We start from the raw sequence: 15,967 nt of genomic DNA on the forward strand, positions 1-15,967 counted from the left end.
CATGAAAGCTTTCATCAACTTAGAAATTTGAGAAAAGCAAGGGTAACAGTGGAGATGAAAGCAACATCAATTCCAAAGTAACTAAGCTGGAGGAACATCAGTGTTTTGGTTTTTATTTTTAAAGATTTATTTATTTATTTATGTATGTAAGAATTGGTGTGCAGGCCCCAGGTGCAGGGGAGATACAGAGACAGTAGGAAGCAGAAAAGGCAATTGACTAAAATGCACTGCTGAGGGGAGCTGTGGGTGATTCAGGAGAGGTCTGCTGTGCCCTGTGGGTTAGCTCCCTGTCAGGGGATCCGGGATTGGGATCAAACTCATGCTGAAGTAGCTGCCAATAGCTTGATGGTCCTGAGACTTAACCCATTGGGCCTCCAGATAGGTCCCTGGAACTTTAGTTTTTATTGATACATTTCAGCATATTGATACATTTCACCACTCAGATCCTAGTCTGGAAAAATGATTGAGTTAACTTCAGCCTGGAGTAGTTGAGTCAACCTTTATCAAGCAGATGGAGTTAGTAAAGAGAAATTTTATACCAGATTTTGTAAGCGGTGTCATTGTCAGTTGGGGAGAGTAATTGGTGTCATTTAAAAAAAATTATCTGTAAGGAATTTAAACATTGATAATATACCCATTGAAGTCGACGGGATTATAGCTTTCTATATTTCAGTGTTTTCAATTTTTTGTTTTCCTAACCTGATTTTTTTTGTGTGATTAAAGATTACAGTTACAAAAATGTAAATATCTAAATTATGGTGGTTCTAATAAAATCATTAGAATGATGGGGAACCATCTGGAAAAAAAACAAAACACTGATGTCATCAATAATAATAGTGATACTAACCGCTGAGTGCTCTGTGTGTCTGGCACTGTGCTAAGTGCTTTGAAGCATTAATTCTTTATTTTTTCTTTAAGTTTACTTATTTGTGCATACAAGAGCTGGAGTAGTGTAGGCCAGAGGTGCCAAGGTGAGAGGATTCACCAAGACAGAGTGGGGAGCAGAACAGGCAGATCTACTGAAACACACTGCCAAGGGGAGCAGAGGCAGGTCAGGAGAGGTCTGTTGTGCCATGTAGGTCAGCTCCCTGGCCAGGGATCACACAGGTGCTGCAGTGGCTGCTGATAGCTTCATAGTGTTGAGACTTAACCCCTGCTCCACCAGGGTGGCCCCAAAGTATTAACTCTTTAATTCTTTAAATCAGAGCTGCTCCTACATCAATTTCTCTTGAAAAGTGTCAAACTCTGATCCTTTTGACAGCCATTTCAAGTAAGCAGGTGGCATAATTTACATATTATAATTAGTAGTAAGAGGTGAGAGCCAGAAAAACAAAACAAAAACAAAGAGACAAGGTTAGTTGGGTGTGACTCTAAGGCTGAGACTGAAGACGATCTACCGCCCTCCCGAGATCTACCCTGCCTGCCTCTAGAAGGCGCGCCCCTCCATTAATACTTCGGAGGGTGACTTACACATCAACTAAGACCCTAAATGTGCAGGCGCGCGCGCACAGTCCAATTGCAGGCACCTGGCTGTACGTGAGTCTGGGAGGGGCCTGGGCCTCCTGCTTCTGCTCCCTGGAATCCAATCATCTGGAGACCTTGGGGTACGTCCCGCTGTCGGCCACGCCCCCAGCCGGCTGGGGGCTCTTTAAGAGCGGGCCGCGGGCGGCCGGCTCCGTGTGGGGTGCTGGGCTGTAGGCAGGGAGGGAGTCTGGCGTGTTCCACCCCGAGGCTCTCGCGGGCTGCTGCCATCCTAGCGACCGCCTTTGCGCCTTGCGCCGCCCGCCCACCGGGGGCTCCACCGCCCTCTTCTCGGCCTTACTAGCCCGCAGCCTCGCGCTCCGCAGGTCCTTCGTGTGCGGGTCGGGAACTTCGCGCCCCTCACGCTTTCCCGGCGCCCGACGGGGCCGCCTCGGGCCATGGTGCCCTTCCAGGAGGATCCCGCCGCCGAGCAGGGAACTGGAGAGGCGCAGCCTCCTGACCCCACGCCCATGGGGGCCGCTCCTCTTTCCGACCCGGGACCCTCAGATGGCCCCGAGGCGGCCACTGAGAAGGTGGAAGTAGAACTGACCGGGCCGGCGGGGGCAGAGCCCCCGCCGCCCCCAGAGGGCGGCTGGGGTTGGGTAGTGATGCTGGCGGCCATGTGGTGCAACGGGTCGGTGTTTGGCATCCAGAACGCCTGCGGGGTGCTCTTCGTGTCCATGCTGAAGACCTTCGGGTCCGCAGACGATGACAAGCTGGTCTTCAAGACAGGTGAGCGCGGCGGCAGCCGGGCCAGCCCCGCGGGCGAGCGCAGGGCGCATCCCGCGTGTGGCGAGTGTCTGCGCGCCGGGCGTGCGCGCCGGAGGGTCGCCGTGTTGGAACCCGAGGGTATGAGAGTTGGATCTGTCCCATCGCATATGCTGCCTGTCGCTCCGGGCCTCGGCGAGCCGGTCTTTGTATTGAATCCAGATGTAGGGACTGTTGTTTGGAAACAAGTCGCAGAACTTATTTGCTTAGACAAGCTTTCATTCCTGCAAAGTAAAGCTGAGAGTCTGCGGTAGACTTTTTTCTTAATTTTTGAAAACAAGCACACTTTTTGTTCCAAACCCAACACCACCACACTGTCATTTTTGTGACCATGACGGTTGGGTTTTGTTCATCTCCCTCCGGAACTGCAGGTGGGTGTGTGTGTGTGTTGGGAGAGAGGCAGGGTTGGAGAGATGAAAGAGATTTATTCCAAGGTCACAGGGAGCTCTGAAGGAGTCCCGCCAGAGACGCGGTTTCGGTTTTTTTTTGGGGGGGGGGAGTGCAGTAGGGGGAACTGTGCTAAATATAGAAAGCATGAGAAGCAGCAGGCACTAGGAAGAGGAAGGTGAGGGATTGCCCTTTCCTGTTGTGCTCTTTGTAATATTTAGCCATGCAGTAAGCTAGATGAAAAAGGTGCAGACTCAACATTCTTTTCCCTGTAGAGCTTTTTTACTTGATTTCTTGACTGATTAAGCAAAAACAGCTACAATACCTGTGTAACTCTTGCATATTCACTTCATCCTGCAAGGTAGGCATTGTCAGTTCCATTTAGGCGAGGAGACTGAAGCTTGGTGAAAAAAGTGTCTTGGTGAGTGGCAGAATAGAGCTAGAAAAGTAGTCAGTTTTCCTCCCAGCCATTTAGGAAACTATATAACTTTTAGTCTTTTTTTTTCTTTAATATTTAATTTTCTATTTTTTTTAGAGTGAGTATCCCTTAGGTCTCTAGTAGACATACAAGGAATATGTATAATTATTATAATACATTCTAAAGCAGAGGTTATGCTGAGTTTTAAGACCTTAAATAGATAGTATACTATATATGATACTGTATGATACTATAGTATACATATATGATACTATATATGTTATTCTGAAACTTGCTTTGCTTCAGTTATGTGATTTAGTCATATAACACCTCAATTTGAGTTGGTACCCTGAACTTTTTACATTTTAATTTATGGTTTTCCACTGTCTCTTTTTAATAGACGTTCGATTTCTTGCAAACGTACTATCAACAATGCTGCAATGAATATTCTTCATGTTTCCTTTCCCATGCCAAGAAGATACCATATTTAATTTGAAATTTCTGTTCTGTAAATAGTTCTTGAAGCTGCTGTGTTATATAGGTCACAGGGCTAGCTAGGTACAAAAGTGTGAAAAATGTAATCGCATAGCTGTATAGATAAACATATGCACTAGTAATGCAAAAATATTTTATATCTTTTAATATGAATTTTGTGTCTCGGAGATAAAAGTTCAAGGCGACAGAATTGAGAGTGTCAACATTTTAAGATTTTAGTTCCTTTAGGATCTGGTACAGTCTTGCCTGGTGTTACAGCTCTTTAATGCAGTCAAGACAACTAGGCAGCAGTCTATTGAGTAGTAGACTCACTGTTGTCTGTAAATGTATTTTTTCCCCCCTCCCTTTTTTTTTTAAGATTTATTTTATTTATTTATGCATACAAGAGCTGTAGTGTAGGCCAGCGGTGTGGCTGGGGTGGGGGTGTGGTGAGAAGATTCACCTGAGACAGTGGGGAGCAGAACAGGTGGATTGACCGCAGAGTAACTGCTAGAGAGAAGGGGAGAGAGACCATCTGTAGCTTTGACAGGGGCCACGTTTTGCATTATGATAGCCATCTGTCTGTCACCCCCAAAGTTACTGGTGGCTACAAAAATCCCAAGACTGGGTAACTGAAGATGAGGGAGGGGACAGGAAGGAATCTTCTCTTGACGTTTAGAAACTCTGTATTTTCAGTTTTGATGAATATCTGTTTTTGTATACTCAGTTAAACCCTTGATAACTTTCAGTTATGTTTGTGTGTGCATCCTGAAGATCCCTGTGTTTATCTACCTGGTCACCATGCTTCGTTGTGCTCTTGTATAAAGGTGCCTGAATTAGAGTAAGCGGAGACTGAAAACCAGCCTATGCTTCTGGGTGTCCTTTATGTAATTCCTACCACAGGGCCCTGAACACATGTATAACATGGCAAGTGTATTGTACAGTGGCCTTCATTTGGATGTTAGGTGATATACATATGCACACACACAACAACAACAGATTTACGAACTGAGGAAGAAAACATTTAACTTCGACAGTAAAAAAAAGTTGGTGACAGGATAGTCTTTCAGCTAGTTTTTGTTATTACTGAGCAAGTACTTTTCCTTGCCCTCTCTCTCCCTCCACACACACGCTTTATAAAGTCCATCCTTTGCAGTAGGCACTGAAGTACCTGCTTTGATGTTTAACTGTTCAGACTTTTTCATTTTCATTTTGGCATTCTTATGCTGAACCATCTAGATCGAATACACGCAAGCCAAGTATAATGCAAAAAAATTTCTGAGTTTGCTGAAGGCTTTTATTTTTGAAGATTGGTCCATTTTCTACTCTCTAGTCCTTCTTGATGCATTAGGGACCCATTGACTGTCTTCATGTTTTCCTTGCTTCTTTTCAGTGATTAATCCCAGGATACACAGGAAGGTGTATTGTCTCATGATTTACACTTCTTGATACTTTCTGTATTCCTGGCCCAGTGTTAAGCACTTTACATACATTCCTGTTTAAACCTCAGTGCAACCCCATGAGATCAGCTTTACTTAATATCTTTGTTTTCAGATGTGGACACTAAAGGATTGAAGAATTTAAGTAAGCAGTGGAGGTAGGATTTAATTTCAGAAGTAGGGGTTTTAATGATTAATCATATATCATTGGTTAGATGACATCCTGCTAATACAGCCTTTGCTATGTTGTTGATTCATTCAAGCATTAGCTGTTGATTTATATATCAGGAATTCTGGAGTTAGTAGTCTGAAAGAGGAGTGTCCTCGTTTATTGATCTTACTTTGCTGACTGTAAACAATTGCCATTTATTAGTATCTCTGTGAAATAGATTTTTAAAGTATAGAATGAATTTCATGGAGAAGCAAAATAGTTTCCTATGGCATTCAAGCAAAAGACAGGGTTTCTTTTGAAGAATATGCTTCTTTAGATTAAACCATAGCAGGGCAGTGTTTTTAGGCAGAACTGAATAAGCCTTTCTGAGGCTCACTTTTCTTCTTTCGATTCTCTTCTTATGTAACTGATGATCCACCCAAAATTTCTCAGGAAAAGGTCTAAAGAAACTAATTCACACTAAGATATAAGTAAGCTTACACATCTTAATACTCCTCATTCATTCTATGGATGTTTGCCAAGTGTTTGGCTCTCTGTCCTGGGCACGGGAGATGTGTGTAGCAGAGACAGCTGTTCCCAAGGACTTTAGATCTGTTGTGGAAGATACAGACTGCTTTTTTGAGGCATTTGCAATACTCCAGAACCCACTCTTATTTTGCAATTCTGAAATTCTAAGAAAAGTCCAGCAATGGTAGAGATGGGGGAAGCTTTTATAATGTCTTTCTATATAGTGATAGATATCACTTTGTGAAATTAAGACTGTGGAAAGGGGAAGTGAACCTAACTCCAAGTTAGGCAGTAGAGGCAATGGAAAATGTTGAGCACGTCACTGCCCCATTTAGTCACTCAGTTGCCACTGACATGGCACTCAGAGATAAGACTTGCACATGCTGCTGCCACGGTAATGCCGCTCAGAGGGAGCAAGCTGTGCTGTCTCTTTTCAGTTAATGTTTTATCCGTTCACAGGTGCATGCTTCTTGCCTGGGTAGAGGAGAATCAGATGCTTTTGAGAAAATAAAAACAAATACTACAATTACTGGATCTTTGCTTTCCCTTACAAATTGCAAATTTGCTTTAATTTTGCTGGATATTAGAAAAGTTATTTTTAGTTCCTTCATGGAACTGATAAAGTTTTTTATCTTCTTGATACAGTGCCATGGACACCGCTGGGATCTTACAAGAGTATTTATCTAGTTTACTATCTGCTTACTTCCTGGAAAAAGAAAAACATATTAAATAGTATATTGACTTTTAAAAAAATATCTATTTGAAACAGGTATGTTTTTGGACCTTCTGGTGGTGCAGGGTTCAGGTCTCAGCACTATCAAGCTATCGCCAGACACTGCAGCATGAGTTCCATACCTGGTCAGGGAGCTAATCCCCATTGCGCAGCAGACCTCTCCTGTCTAGCTTGCTGTTGCACTCAGTAGTGTATTTCAGTAAATCCATTCTGCTCCTCACTCTGTCTCTGGTGAATCTTCTCACTATCCCCCACACCTCTGGCCTCGACCCTTGTTCTTTTATGCATAAATGAATAAATCTTAAAATAAAACAAGTATGTTTCCATATGGAGTCAGTATTTAGGGCAGTCAGTGATCCCCTTTTGAAGAAATTATGTCTCTGTGGTCTAGAGGCTTGGTCCAAAAGACCACTGTCTCTTTTAGTAATTCCCAAACTATGTTCTTTATTGGTTTTTCTTGATTACCCCATTATACTTCTTGCTCATGCTCCAGCCAACCTGAAGTTCTTGCAGTTTCTTAAATTTGTCCTGTTCTTTTGCTTCTGTGCCCTCTCTTTAGTGTATGGTTACTCTTGTTAAGATTCAGATGAAATCGTTGACCATTTCTTTATCCCTTATGTCACAACCAGTCCCTTATGTAACAATGATTTCATGTCATTCCTGCTCCATTTTTGATGTACTTGGAATATTTTGGGTCAGTGTGAATTCAAGCAAGTTATGAATTAAGTTTATAGTGGAAGACAAAGAACCTAATTTCAACCTATTCTAAGCTAGCATTCTGTGAAGGGCATTTCTAAGATAACCCATATCTGTTTAAGTGGTAATTTTCAAAGTTGTTTACTGCAAAGAAAAAGGTTTCATATACATTAGCCTTGAGGAGGCATTATCACCTCCATTTATAAAGAATTAGTGACTTGCACAGTTTAGGATTAGGCCACATGATATCAAAGTTTACTTCTACTAAATTGAGCATAAGAACATCTTTTTTAGCTTGGTAAATATTTGCACTTTTGGTAAAATTGCCCTGGAATATAGAACTCTTTTGAAAGCATTTATTTTTTTCATATTTATCTATATGTTCTCTAGACACTTAATAGTGTCACCTACCCAAGTTGTTAGACATCCTATGAAGTTGTTTTGGGCTAGCTTGTCATTTAACATTATCACAATCTAATTAGAGATTTGATCTCATATTCAAATAAAGCAAACAAATCCTAACACAAACTAAAAACTGCTCCCTCAGTCTGCTCACTATTAGTTCTGAGCACCTGCTTAACCTCGTGCCACCCACGCAAGAACCAATCTTGTTTTTCCTGGCAAGTTAATCAGAAGGGGCAGCTCTAGCATTGCAGACCCACTACCCAAGACGCAGCCCATCTGAGACTGGAGTGCTGGAGGAAGGCCTGGCTTTGAGACATACAGCGACTTTGCTAAAGTATCTTCGTGAACAGCAAACGTATTTTCCCCACCTTGCATTTAGGAAGCTGAATTAAGAGTTGAAGAAATGACTTGCCTTATTCCCAATGTGGGAGTCTTTTTTTCATTTCTTTCATCTTAAATTATGGGGCTACAAAAGAAATAAAGATTTTGAAATAATGTGTTGGATGAAAGCAGTTTCTACCCTCCTTTGTTCCCTCTTGATAAACAAAAATCTCACAGTCCATGAAAATTTTGATGCTCCCAAAATTTACATGCTCCCAGTGGTAGCTTATTTTTTTAGTGGGACTCTGTAATATTCAGAAAATAAAACTGTTCTTCTGTATTGTGTTCATCAGCTAAGATTTGTCACTTTAATATACTATGGTATTATGGCTCATTTTTGTTTTCTAAATGCAAAATTACAATATTGGATATGCTTTTTTAAACTGAATGTGTCACTCTGGAATACTTGACAGGCTTCCTTCAACCCCCTACTTGAAAATTACCGACTGGAAGATTTTAAATTCAATTCAAGGTGTGCTTTTAAAAAAATCACTAGTTAAATCTAAATGAATCGTCAGTAGTTCGACTAATGGATAAAAATCGGGATGATCACCAGTTTTTTTTTTTTTTTTTTTGCTGAAGAGTAAATTATATCAACAGTGTTCTGTGCATTTGGAAATTAATGATTTGTTCTTGTGACAGACGAATAGAGATTGAATCCTAAAACCAATTCTGGAATGTTTTATAAAATAGAAAACTACTAGCGAGAAAATGGAAATATTAACTGACTTTCCTGAATAGAGAGGTGTTGATGCCCAGAGGTTAGTCTGGTGACCATATTTTTATAGTAAAAACCTTTTCATATTGATTAAATGTTCTTTTTATTAGTTTGACTTCATGTTACAATTTCTTTTTAATATTTATTTATACATACAGAACTGGGATATAGGGCAGAGATACAGGGACGGTGAGAGGATTCACCAGAGACAGAGTGGGGAGCAGAACAGGCAGATTGGAAGTACACTGCTGAGGGGAGCAGCAAGGCCAGACAGAAGAGGTCTGATGCTCCTCCGGGCAGGGGATTGAACTTGCACTGAAGCTGCTGCGGCCAGCTTGCAGTGCTGTGTCTAACCCGTTGCAACACCAGGGAAGGCCTCATGTTACAATTTCAAATGACAGCATGTAAAAGGATTCACATTTTCTTTTTTAAAAAGATTTATTAAAAAAAAGATTTATTTATTCATGCATATAAAAGTAGGGTATAGGCCAGAGGTGCAGGGGCGGTGAGAGGATTCACCAGAGACAGAGTGGGGAGCAGAACAGGCAGATGACTAAGTACACTGCTGAGGGGAGCAGCGGGCAGGTCAAGAGAGGTCTGCTGTGCCATGTGGATCACCTTCCTGGTTGGGGGTTGAACTCAGGCTGAAGCATCTGGGCTAGCCTCATAGTAGTATGCTTTAACCCATTGTGCCACCAGGGAGAGCCTGGGATTCACATTTTCAATGGTTGTTTAAACAACATTCCACAAAGTTAATTGATATGTATATATATTTTTAAGATTTATATATTTATGCTTATAGAACTGGGGTACAGGTCAGAAGTGTGGTGAGAGGATTCACCAGAGACAGAGTGGGGAGCAGAACAAGGGAGGTTGACAAAATACACTGCTGAGGGGAGCTATGGGCAGGTCAGGAGAGGTCTGCCACGCCATGTGGGCCAGCTCCCTGGCTGGGGATTGAACTCATGCTGCAGGTGGCTTCAGAGAGCTTCACAATGTGGTGCTTTAACCTGTTGCACCACCAGGGAGAGCCTTAGTTGATATTTTAGTACAAGAGAGGGCAAAAACTTGCTTTTGTTGTCCTATATAACGCTTGAACTTTGGCAGCAATGCCTCCAAATCTGTGGTTATCCCTTAATACCAGGTTTGTTTGTTTTTTTATAACAGTTTATTTTTACATCATTTTGTACATTTTGTTTTTTATCTCAATTGTAATCCCTATGGGTTTTCCATCACCGAGTCACCTGTGTGCCATCACCATAGTCCCGTGCACTTCACTCCCCACACCCCCTGTTTTTGATCCCATTCCCCACTCCACCCCCACAAAATGTCTCTGGTATATGGTTGTTCATTATTATTATTTTCTCCCCTGGTCCATTATACTTCTGCTATGAGCGAAACCATCCGGTATTTTTCTTTTTCTGGTTTATCTCACTAAGCATGATCTCTTCCAGCTCCATCCATGTTGCTGCAAAAGACATGTTTCTTTTTTTGGTTGCTGAGTAATATTCCATTGTATATACGTACTAATACCAGGTTTTTAACATTTTTTACTTTCTGTTGGTGTGTTTGTGGCTTTTAGCTTTTCTATGTTGTTAGTGCTGTTTTTACAATAGTAAAAAATTATCAAAGTTGATTCATTATTAACATGAGAATTACTATTTTAATGAATATTATAGTAAACTTGACTAAGAATAAGCTTCTCTATAGGAATAAATGATAGATATATGGCATTTTCATTGTACTTATGTTTTGTTTCTACTCAGAAAAATACTGATTATGAAATAGGATGGAGCTAATAAAGGGATTATGGAACTGATAAAGGAACTTTATTTTTAAATAAGATCAGATTATTGGAAACATTTTTTTTTGGATCCAAAGAGAAGTATTTAATATCAGATGCATAGTCATTAAGAATTAGATCATGCGGTGTTAACCACTGAGTTTCTTTCTTGGAGGAAGAAGAATTGGGGTGGAGAAGAAGCATTAGAAGAGACAATAGACTCATTTGTGTTTTATTCAAAATCATACAGGAAGAATTAAATCTAGAGCAAATGACTTCTTATTTATTTTAAAGATTTATTTTATTTTTATATTTATGCATACAGAGATGGGGGTACAAGCCAGAGGTGCAGGGGCAGTGAGAGCCTTCACCAGAGACAGAGTGGGGAGCAGGCAGATCGAGGAAGTACACTGCTGAGGGGAGCAGTGGGCTGGTCAGGAGAGGTCTGCTGTGCCATGCGGGTCACCGCCGGGGCGGGGATTGAACTCTCACTGAAGTTGCTGTGGCTAACACACAGTGCTGTGTCCTTACCTGTTACGCCACCGTGGAGGGCCCCCTTTTTCATTTTTTTACAAAATTCTTCATTTTGTACATTTTTTCATCTCAGTTGAGATGACGCCATGTGTCAGCACCTTTGTGCCAACTTCTAATATAATTTTGTTTTGATGGTTCTAATGTGTTTCTGGTACACAGATTACTCATTTGGGCAGGGGTAAAGCAAATAGACTATTTTCTAGATCACTGAGGTTTTATTTTGGATAAACAAATTATGACATTTTGTGTGTTTATTTTAACTGAAAGATTTAAAGTAATAATTTTAAATGACTTAAATTTTAGATTGCTCATCAGCCTGTGGAAGATTTTTTTATAAAGTCTGAGAATTTATAGTTTTTTTCAATAAGCTTGTATCTATAAATGAGGCTCAGTACAACTGAAGACTGACCTTTTTCCAGAAACGCTGCAAACTGACTTTGCAGTTTCTATCTATAGAAATTGACTTGAATTTAAGTAAAAAGAAATGATAATAAGTTTTGTTTAATTGATTTGGGATTTGTAGTTTGCAAATGGATTTCATTTATCTCCAGGTTTTTTCCCCCACAGACTACTCCTGCAGCATTATAGAGACTTTCTGAAATAATACACTCTTTCAAGTGCTTTATAATGTAAATATGTAAATAATGTATAATTATGTTACATGATTTTAGATGTCATCAGTAAGGGTCTGCATTGTCTCATCTGAAAGTCTTGGGGCCATGTATGTAGTTCAGGTATTTTCGATTTTAAGAACTAACCACAACAATGGCAACTTTCTGCCTTTATTTGCACTAAAACATCAATTAACTGTAGAATGTCATTGTTTAAGCAACATATGTGAATCCACTGCCATTTGAATTTTGTAACATGAAATTAAAATTAATAAACATCTATATATTTTTAATATAGTCAAGGGAATTTGAGGCAACGCCTTATACACCAACATTGATGTTTCTGCAGCAAAATATATGAATAGTCAGGGTAAATGTGACAAATACAGAACATTTAGCACCTCTGTCAGTTCAGCTCATGTTTTGCATCAAGTGAGAGTTGACTACCATCTTATAAAAACTTTTGGCTTGGGATTTTGGGATTGCAAATAAGGAATCATATTTATATGTAAAGATTTACCTTTACTGATTTCAGTGGATATTCTTTTTACGGTACATATTTCTGTATCACATATTGTACCTACTTAAGGTTTTCAGTAAGTGGGTATTCTATGATCCCGTCTACCCTAGGGTACTCAGCTAGGTCTCCTTTGCTGGGTGTTTGAACAGCAGGCAGTATTAAGCAGTAGCATATCTGTGTACATTTTTGACAAGTTGTTTTTCCCCTTTGGATTGCTTCCTGGGGTATACGTCCAAAAGTGAGATTACTGGTTCAAAGGGTATGAACAATTTTATAGCACTGGTTACACATTGCCAGATTGTTCTTTAGAATACTTGATCCAGTTTACTGTGTACCAGCAGAATATTGGTTTCCTGAAAGCCCTGTCACTATTTGATAAATGCCAGTGGCTGTGTGTTTGCTCAGTTTTTGAGCCTTTAGAAGCAGCAGATGACTTGGCAACTCTAGAAAATAACATCTGGAAATAGAAAATGGCATATACCAGGAAATATATGAGAGTAAAAATTTGTTCTTACAGGTGGGAATACTTAGAAAATCTCCTACTCTTTAAATTCTCACTATGGCAGGAAGGATATGCCCTGTCCTCTTTCCTTTGCATTTTAGTTTGGGTGGTGATCAAGGCCTTTTGGAGACCACTTGCCAACGAATACTGCCAGACTTCCAGGTGGCCTCTCCTCCTTCAGAGGCTTGGTGCAAAAGCAGCCCTGTCTTATTCTCTCTGTGCCTCAACCTCCTTAAAACATCACTAGGTTCTGTTGCAAGTAGCAGCAATTACTTGGGGGTATACGTGTATTTTAATTTGTTATTTTTGCACTTACTTATATTCAAAAGCTGGTACAGAAATCATATAATTTGTTGATTATCAACTATTTACTAAGGACAGACAAGAAACATGAATTTGAGTCACTATCCTCTTGAGAGGTTGTGAGGGGATACAAAATGATAGGTACACAAATCACTCTGAGGCTAGATGCTCTCCATACTAAATGTATTGTAAACAAGAGAAAGAATTTTAGAGGAAGGCAAATTGACTCCTGACTGAGCAGCTCAGGGGAAGGCTACATAGAGATACTTTTTGACATGGGCTTTAAAAGATTGGTAGGCTTTCTTTAGCAGATGTAGCGGAAAAAGAACTCAGGTAAGTATAAAAAATCTGGACAAGGAGTTGGAGGAGGTTCTGATTGATGACTCTACTGTGCTTTAATAATGTATTTCTTATTATTTTGTTTTACCTTTATAATAATAACATAACTGATCACTCCCATGTTATAAATGGGCAGCTAGTAAGTAGCAGGACTGGATTTGACCCATGTTCTTGTTAAATGAGTGGGTAAGGAATTTAGTTTGACTGGTTATGTAGAGGAAAGTCACAGAAGAAAAGACTGGAAGAGAATGGTGCAGCTGAAAAACAGAGGTTCTCAAGGCTGGCTTAAGAAGTTTGGATATTATTTAATAGATAAACAGTAAGGAGCTTATGAAGGTGCCTGAAGGTGATGCCTTGACAGATGTGATTGGGCTACAGAGAGAAAGAAATAGGAAGGACACTGCTTACAAAAGCCCATGGCAATGAGTGGGGTGACATTTGAGGCACAGTAATGGAAATTAAGAAAAAGAACAGATGAGGCATTTCAAAGGGTAAAATGAAATTCTGGCAAAGTAGGAGTGTGAAGTGACTCAGAAACAGAACTAATACCTATGTCTGGACCCTCTGATTTAATAATTTTTGAACTGGAGCCTGCTTCATTTTGTGCTGGGCCGTATAAATTATACAGATAGTTCTGGATGGTGCCATTGATGGGACTAGGAGCATGAAGAGGAGGAATTGACCGGGAAAGGCAGACACATAGCATGTTAAATGTCAGTTGGATTCCAAGAGATGATGTCAAGCAGATAAATGGAAATATAAATTTGGGGCCTCAGAATGAAGCTGAGACCAGAGCAGAGCTTTGGAAAGAGCATATACCTCAAAGAGGAACATGATATAAGAATAGAAACTCAGAGATGCTGTGTCAGGTATAACCTAGGGGTGGAGGGGGCTTCTGGGTAGTTAAGTTAGTTTCCGTTGAAATCATTATATTTAAAAGTAACAAAACCTCATTCCTTAACAACATCTTTGTAGATTTTCTATAATTTATATTTGCAGCTGGTTTCCAAAATTAGGTTTTATGCTTTTAATACCATTGGCTTAAGTATTTCTAAAGCTTACTTTTCCCTTTAATTTAACATGACCACTCACCACCCGCATTTACTCTTTCATTCGGGTGAAATGAAAATAAGCCTTTAACATTTTATTTCTCAAAATGTTCTAAGAGGCTGAAGTTGGCTTAGAACTGCTTCAATTGACTTATGCATTTCTAATTTAAATGAAAAGTATTGACAGTGGGAGAAAACCTGTTCAACAGGCAGATGACGTTATCTTGTAGATCAGCCTCCACAGAGTTTAGATAACTGAGTCAGCTATTTCATACACAATTCATAATGAAAATAGCTAGTGGAGGCTTACTCTTAACAATGTGTCTACTAGAAGCTACTAGAAAACAAGAATGAGTGAAATTAAGTTCTGTGTTCTAGAGCTAGAGTGGAGTATTGTATCGTTTGGTAAGGGCCATGATTTGCCTTTTGCATACTCACAGTAGACATCTGGACCTAGACAGGGGGAGGAAGAAGTGTCCTGCTGGCTGGCCAGGAATGAAGTCTGCCTTCACTCAGATAGCAACTTGCCACGTGGCTGTGCACAGTGTATTTTGTCTTAGTTTCCTATCACAGAGCATAGTAGTTAGACTCAAGTAAGATCATACAATGTCAAAGTACTTTTTAGATGTATAAAGCACCATAGATATGTCAAACATTATTGTTATCAGGCAGGTTGGCTCAGTTCCCCATATGCAGCAGCGTGTGTTGACTCACGTGCTGTGCTCTAATCTCTCAGAACTCAGGTCCTGAATTGCTCTCTTGTGATTGAAGCCAGCTGAAGGTGCTGGAAGTGCAGTGACCCTGGAGGAAGAACCAGTGAAAGCAGGGGTGGATGAAAGGGAATTGATAGTTGTGCAAGAGAGGGTATCTGCTTTTTTTGGTAAGCCAAGATACCCTTACCATTTCGGTAACTGTTTAATCTTTTAATACCACTTGGCTTCATTTACAAGGTCTGTATTAAGACAGATGTCAGGTTGGAAGCAGGATTTTGATCATGCTGTGTGCTGTTGTGTCTGTTGGAATGAACTGCAGTTGTGATTTGATGACAAATAAATTTGATATCTGAAGATTATGGGGAGAGGAGGAAAAGGGAATTCCAACTAGAATTTTTTCCTTCAGAGTTTGAGAAACAGAAGCCATATGTAGTCTTTTAAATGTCATACTAACAGACAGGAAAAAGGCCTGCTAGTAGCAAAGGTCAGAAATAACAAAAGAGTAAGGTAAGTTTTTGGTATTGACTTCACAAGACATAATTTTGTAAAGTGATAGTTGTTTCTTGTAATTGTTAAGAAACAATCATTGAGTTATTTAAATAAAAGGAAGGCTGGAAAAATCGGGTGGGTGGAAATAATGCTTAATCCAATTAACCTGTTCCTCTAATTCATCATGATGATTTCGGGTGTCTGGTGGCAACTGAGAAGGGGTTATTGAAAAGTGTCAAGGCAGTGTAATCCCCATTATTTAGGGTCATTTAAGAGTATAAGTTAATCATTGTTCACTAATCTTCAGATAATTCTATTAGCTTGAAATATCTAATTTTTTTGGAAAGCAAGTTAGTTAGTAGAACTGTCAAAATTCATCAATTTTTCTAAGTGTAATAATAAGTGAGTGGAAACTACTTGCCATCAACCTTTTTATCTCTGTTTTGTAGTTTGATTATTATTCTTTAACGCTGGAAACTGTATGTGGAACAACAGGGGAAATACC

General features: G+C 40.1%; 1 protein-coding gene across 1 annotated transcript in view; it reads left to right on the forward strand.

Moving 5' to 3' along the window:
* The first annotated feature begins 1,724 nt into the window (after window positions 1-1,724).
* The window catches only part of SLC16A10 (solute carrier family 16 (aromatic amino acid transporter), member 10), a 98,014-nt gene continuing 83,771 nt past the window's right edge, over window positions 1,725-15,967 (forward strand). The window contains exon 1 of the mRNA XM_004673772.2: window positions 1,725-2,253. Coding sequence (XP_004673829.1) covers window positions 1,920-2,253 — 334 coding nt within the window. The 5' untranslated portion in view covers window positions 1,725-1,919. The remainder of the gene's footprint in view (window positions 2,254-15,967) is intronic.

Source organism: Condylura cristata, unplaced genomic scaffold (genome assembly GCF_000260355.1).
Source record: "Condylura cristata isolate star-nosed mole 26May11 unplaced genomic scaffold, ConCri1.0 scaffold00001, whole genome shotgun sequence".
NCBI lineage: Eukaryota > Metazoa > Chordata > Mammalia > Eulipotyphla > Talpidae > Condylura > Condylura cristata.